Genomic DNA, 6,149 nt, shown 5'->3' with positions numbered 1-6,149 from the left:
CTTCATCTTTCAACTCTAAAACAAGCGCTTTGTCAGAGTTCCCACATTCAGGAAATGTTGTTTTCTCTCTTTCTCTCTCTCTCTCATATGCCAGTAGAGGGCACTGATTCTCTTCTCTTCTCTTCTCTTCTCTTCTCTTCTCTTCTCTTCTCTTCTCTTCTCTTCTCTTCTCTTCTCTTAGTTCCTCTGTAGTTTGTTTACTGCTTACCAACTATTCTCTTTCTCTCTCTCTCTCTTTCTCTCTCTCTCTCTCTCTCTCTCTTTCTCTCTCTCTCTCTGTCTCTGTCTCTCTGATTTTGCTTTACCCTTTGTGATATACTTTTTGTCCTACATTTTGTTTGATTTTGTTTTGTTTTTTTTGTTTTTGTTTTTTGCCTCAGTTCATTGTATTTGGTCCTCAGTGTTTTCTGTGTTCCCTATTGGAGAGAAACCTCCTGTGAGCCTGTTGTAGCTCTCTAAAGACGGAGCTTTGTCCGTGCGCCGGTTTCCTGTTTTTGTTCGTGTCGTGTTTTGTAGCTCATTAAAGGGAACTGAAAAATCAAAGTCTCTCTCTCTCTCTTTCTTTCTCTCTCTCTCTCTCTCTCTCTCTCTCTCTCTCTCTCTCTCCCTCTCCCTCTCTCTCTCTCTTCCTCCAGATACGGTTATCACATCACCAAGAACTCCTACTTCATCTGTCATGAGCAGGAGACCATCCGACAGCTCTTTGAGCGTCTGCGGAATTACAACGGCGAGGAAACGTATCCCAAGGACTGTGGGGGATTTGCCATATCCGGAATCAGAGACCTGACCACCGGATATGACAACAACCAGCCGGACAACAAAGCAGTGAGTTACAGCTCTGTGGGATTTTATAATCGTATTTACAAAATCCAGATCATCTCCTATAGACCTCGTTACTGTGCATTCACACACTGGAAGCGGCGAGAGCGTCAAGGCAACCGGAGGTGATTCGCTTTCTATGTGAGCCAGTGTCTCTCCGCGGGGAGGAGCGTTGCGGCGCGTCTTGGGCGGTTTGGGCGTCAGGATAAAGCTGAAGTTTGGTTAACTTTATGATAATGAGCTATGACATGGTTTGGCGGCAACCAATTGGAATTTAGGGAGTGCTCTGTACTAGAGAACACAACCGTGTAAACTTTTGTTCCCACTAACCATTAGTTCCCAAGCACAACGGAGGAGAGGTTGATCATTGCTGTGGCGGGTTGAAATTTGACTTAGCATCATTAGAGTACAAGAAAAATAGGTTTATCACTGGTTACTTGATTGTGTGATATGTCAAGTTAAGGAGTGCCTGCATAGGATCGAGGCACTGAAAGTCACACTGAAGAAGAATCTTTCTCTCTCTCCCCCTCTTTCTCTCTGTCTCTCTCCCCCTCTCTCACTCTCTATCTCTCTCTCTGTCTCTCCCTCTGTCTCTCTCTCTCCCCCTCTCTCTCTCTCCCCCTCTCTCTGTCCCTCTCTCTCCCTCTCTCTGTCTCTCTCTCTCTCTCTCTCTCAGGTTTTGCCCACTAGTAAGAGCAGTCAGATGATCACTTTCACTTTTGCTAACGGGGGCGTGGCCACGATGCGCACCAGTGGCACTGAACCCAAGATCAAATACTACACCGAACTGTGTGCCGCACCCGGCAACAGGTGAGTAGTGTCACACATTCAGGTCATTTGGCTCAGTTTATCTTACTGTCTCACGCTGTCTTGTTTGTTAGCTTCCCAGTAATTCTCTTTCCCTCCATCCCTCCATCCGTCCCTCTCTCGCTCACTCCTGTTGCAGCGATCTGAACCAGCTGCAGGCTGAACTGGATAAACTGGTGGATGCGATAGTGGAGCACTTCTTCCAACCCAAGAAGAACAATCTGAAGCCACGCCCAGAGTGAGAAGACCGCATAATCCAGCCTTCATGTATTACGCCAGTTCCAAAGTCTTAACCTGTTCCACATGACAACTTAATAAGTTTCCTAAGAAACAATCTAAGGCCACACTTAACATTATCACTGTACTCGCTTCTCATTACTGCCGTAACTGCAGCACTGCAGAGACAATGTCATTTTATAACACTCGCTCTTTTCAGGTTATTATTTTTATTTTTAACATGATAACTTTTTTTATTTATCATGTTAAAAAATAGATGTGGGAAAGCCTGTTTGCTAGACGTTTATCTCTTAAAATGATATTCCACTGTTGCTTCCAAACACTGTTTTGTTTTTTGGGTTTTTTTTTTTTTTTCGAAATGTTCTGCACACAGGATGAGGATGCTGGAAGATGAATTTTTGCTTCTTTTTTTTTAAATATTTGACCAAGTTAACTGTGAATTTGAAGTTATTTATGATCTGAAGTATTGATTGATTGATGAACATACAAATGTACAATCACTGATTGATATTGTTCAATTTCAAATTGATTTGATTTGATCGATTTCAAATGGTTCCACGATGCTGGATTTGTCAGTGACTGTCCAGTTACTGTTTTTTTTTTGTTTGTTTTTTTTTTTTAAACTTGGGAGGCCAGCAAAACATCTGTAAACAATTTGTATAAGGGAACACTGACTCAGTAACCTTAAACATAGTCGTTTTGAGACTTCATTCACACTGCCTTGGGTTTACACGGTCAGTATTAGCAAATACAACAACAACTGAAATAGTGCCAGTATATTTGCTACGTCGGAATCATAAGCATCACTAGCGTCGACATCTCCTGTCAGAGAATACCGCGACGTTGAAATGTTGTTTAACCCGTCGGTGCTCTCCTGAGATGTCTGAAATGACTTTTCTTGTGTGAGTTTAAATTGTTTCCCCTTTCATCTTAATTGACCAAGGTTCACGTGTTTGCCCAATACTTGAACGCCCTTCTGAATTCATCGACATTGCAATCAGTTCTACCATAACTGCGCACGCGGAATATTGAAGTGTATTACACAAGTGGGGGGACATAGGTATTTCGCCCTTCAGTCTAACGGTTGGAATAGGGTGTGGGTTCTTGCTTTGTTAATAATCGCTTCAAATTGAACAAAAATACTTTTGCACTATAATGTAACTGTATATGTGTTTAAAACCACTCTTTGAGATGGGGAGCTACAGGGACAATAAATGTCATTTTTGGACGTAAATTAATTGGCTTGTGTCATTGCGCCACCTACTGGAAGTGTTGTGTCCATGCCTTTTGGTCTCCCAAAGCAACCTACTTATTGAATGGTTTTTCGACTTCGTCAAGGTCTTAGATTGCAAAGTGTAAGAGCAAATAAATGGATAAAGCTTCATGAAAAACATTTTATGTTTTCCATACCTTAATTGTATATTACTTACCTCGTAATAAACAGCAGTTGATGGCCCTCTCATTCAGTCAGCGTCTCTTTCTCTTTCCCCATCTCCCTTCCTGTATGCGTGCGCGTGAGAGAGTTGTTTAAACCTCTCCGTTTACCCGGGGAGTTGGTGTCATGTAGTACAATGCCAAACCGTAAGCTTAGCTGGTATTCAAGTAGGATTCTCGTCTTGGTCATCTTTCTATGTATACTACGCTATTTAAAACGCCTTTGGCAGTGAAGGGACTAAGATGCCACGGGTGTGTGTGTGTGTGTGTGTGTGTGTATAACTACAGAGAGAGAGAGAGACGAGGCTACATGCGGGTTCTCACGGAAGGCAGTGCATACACACGCGCCCTGTGTTCTTAATGGGATTGAGAGGAAGAAGCCAGTGGGCGGCATAAAGTAACTGAACCTGCCTGATTGCCGCAGTGATATAATAGACCGGTCACGTTCTACTAAGCTGACTTGCAAGGAAATTTTTCTGCTCGTCTTCGCGCTGAGTGCCACAGGAAAACTTTTTTTGCGTCCAGCGAAACAACGCAAACAAATAAACGAACAGGATAAAACTTGTCATTTGACCTAAGTATTTTAAACCATAGCTACTTAGGTTGCTCGATTTGGGCATTTTATCAGACGTGATTCATTTCACGCTACAGGAGTTTAAGCCTTTTCTCCGTTCCTTTTTTTTTTTTTCAAATTGCTGGGTGACTTCCTTGAGTCGCAATTCAAGCAGAAGACTGACTAGTCTGGCTGACTAGAGGTCTAATTCGTGACTTCACGATGTTTCCAAAATGTGTCACCTACCGTGGCTAGTGTATGCGACAGTTATTCTAACTCATTCATTCAAAATCGGATGAAAAAGGATACTCGTGGTCAGTCACCGCTTGAGATATTTTGACCTCACCCGATGAGCGGCACGTTCCAAAGTGAAAAGCGACCGTTACTCTTGGTACTTCCTCAAGTAAAGGAGGTGACACTGTGTCACACATAAAGGTAGGAAATGTTTTTGTATTTAAGTGGGGCACCATAGTTGTATAATAAGTTATTTGACTTACTTTGGGATGAACTCAGTCAAATCCCCTTGGGCACTGGTGAAGATACACAGGTGACCTTGCGAATGAAATCCCTTGACATTTGACATTTCTTGACATTCGGGCTATCTCTTGTTTGTATTAATAATTAGGACTAATTCAATATTTAAATGAGGTTGAGCTTACATGAATGTAATCTAAATTGGACGTGACGAACCGCTTGTTATCATTCATTCATCTTTGTGATAAGGGGTTTGTTGACTGTTCTGCAAATGACGAAATAACATTTGTAGACTTCATGACATGTGCGGGCTATTTTTATACCAACTGTATGTGTGTGTGTGTGTGTGTGAGAGAGAGAGAGAGAGAGAGAGAGAGTGTATGCACTTATATCTGTGAGTCCTATGACTTGATTTATGTTTGTGTTGATTGCTTGTGAGAACTAGGAGAGAGAGGGGGGGGGTAGTCAAGGGCAGCTCCAGCCAAAGTAATAGGTGAGAGTCAGTCAAGAAGCACTACACTAACCCGTGGGAAATGAAACCCAAAATAAACTCGACAACCATCAAAATCCAATATGGGCTTCGCTAACCGCGACCTCCAACTGACCTTAAAGCTGAGCACGTACTGAGGTGGCTTGATTCATGATTAACGTGTTTGTTGGTGTTTAAGAGCCATTGTAGAGCCATTTGTGGGGGTTTTTCATGTCTGCGCGAGATATTAAAATAATTTCAACAGGCAGATCAAATGTAGATTAAAAAAATAGTCTTTCAGGCTAAATATTTGCTATTTAAACCCTGGCACACATCTTCCTGATTTTCTTTGCTGTTTTGAGGCTAGACAGGACATGACGTAGTCTAAAAACATAAAATGCATGCCATAACTGCAAATCCAAAATCTCAATCTGTTATTATGCTTCATTTTATGTCTTTCTGCTTTGCTCTCTCTGTCTCTCTCTCTCTCTAGGTCAGGGTGTCATGGATGAGGGAATCTGCTTCCAGGTCAAGAGCAGAGATGACCCCACTCAGACCTCCCGCCTGCCTGGTTCACCCAAGCCCCGTCCTGGATCCCTAGAAGGGAAACCAGAGGAAAATGAGGTGAAGGTCTGTTACAAGCTCCATCTGGTCGGGTCAGTGCCCGTCCACCCACTGACCACCATGACAATGCTGCCTTGGGTAGTGGCTGAGATTCGAAGGCCTCAGCTGAGGAAGAGGATAGCTGCTGGCCCCCCCACAGTGGAGGTCAGTGTCTCTGTTTTATTTTAACTGGATTTTTTCTGTGCGGCCATAGAGTTCAAGTAAAGTTAAATTACATAGATGGCACACTTAAAATATTCACTGCATGGAATAGTTATGAATGAATTAGTGGGAGGAGGTGTGTGTCAGTGTATGGGTTTACTTCTTGGTGGTAATTGACTTCAAGTAATAGGTTACTACCCAGTGGTGTGAATGAAATGTCTTCTACTGATGTCACGAGCAAAGGTGACAGTAAAAAGTAGGTAAAAACCTCCACCAGGGCAGGTGGTTCAATTCGTGTGTGTAAAGAAGTTGAATCTTCACAGACATTGTTGCTATGTTCTGTTTGGTTGTATATGTGGGTCCAGCCGGTGGTTCTGGAGGTGTCTGCTAGTTCTGTGCGCTGTGTTCTGGATGTGGCCGGCCCAGGGAGGCCCTGGGACCCATTGCAGCATAACGTTCTGTTTGAGTGCCTTCCGCACCGGATCACCAAACTCATCCATAACAGCCAGGAACCAAATTACTTTGGCTGTCTGATCCGAGATGATCCCAGGGCTCACTGTTACCTGTTCCGCTGTGAAGACCAGCGAAAGG

General features: G+C 43.1%; 2 protein-coding genes across 2 annotated transcripts in view; both read left to right on the top strand.

Annotated features, from left to right (window-relative positions):
• Positions 1-2,552, top strand: part of pgm2 (phosphoglucomutase 2) — an 11,119-nt gene extending 8,567 nt beyond the window's left edge. The window contains exons 11-13 of the mRNA XM_030787983.1: positions 636-825; positions 1,496-1,629; positions 1,766-2,552. Coding sequence (XP_030643843.1) covers positions 636-825; positions 1,496-1,629; positions 1,766-1,868 — 427 coding nt within the window. The 3' untranslated portion in view covers positions 1,869-2,552. The remainder of the gene's footprint in view (positions 1-635; positions 826-1,495; positions 1,630-1,765) is intronic.
• Positions 2,553-5,297: 2,745 nt separating this feature from the next.
• tbc1d1 (TBC1 (tre-2/USP6, BUB2, cdc16) domain family, member 1) overlaps positions 5,298-6,149 on the top strand; it is a 47,324-nt gene continuing 46,472 nt past the window's right edge. The window contains exons 1-2 of the mRNA XM_030787721.1: positions 5,298-5,573; positions 5,924-6,148. Coding sequence (XP_030643581.1) covers positions 5,298-5,573; positions 5,924-6,148 — 501 coding nt within the window. The remainder of the gene's footprint in view (positions 5,574-5,923; position 6,149) is intronic.

This window comes from Chanos chanos, chromosome 11 (genome assembly GCF_902362185.1).
Source record: "Chanos chanos chromosome 11, fChaCha1.1, whole genome shotgun sequence".
Taxonomy (NCBI): domain Eukaryota; kingdom Metazoa; phylum Chordata; class Actinopteri; order Gonorynchiformes; family Chanidae; genus Chanos; species Chanos chanos.
Note: the sequence above shows the minus strand (reverse complement) of the source record. Positions and strands in the feature narration are given on the sequence as shown.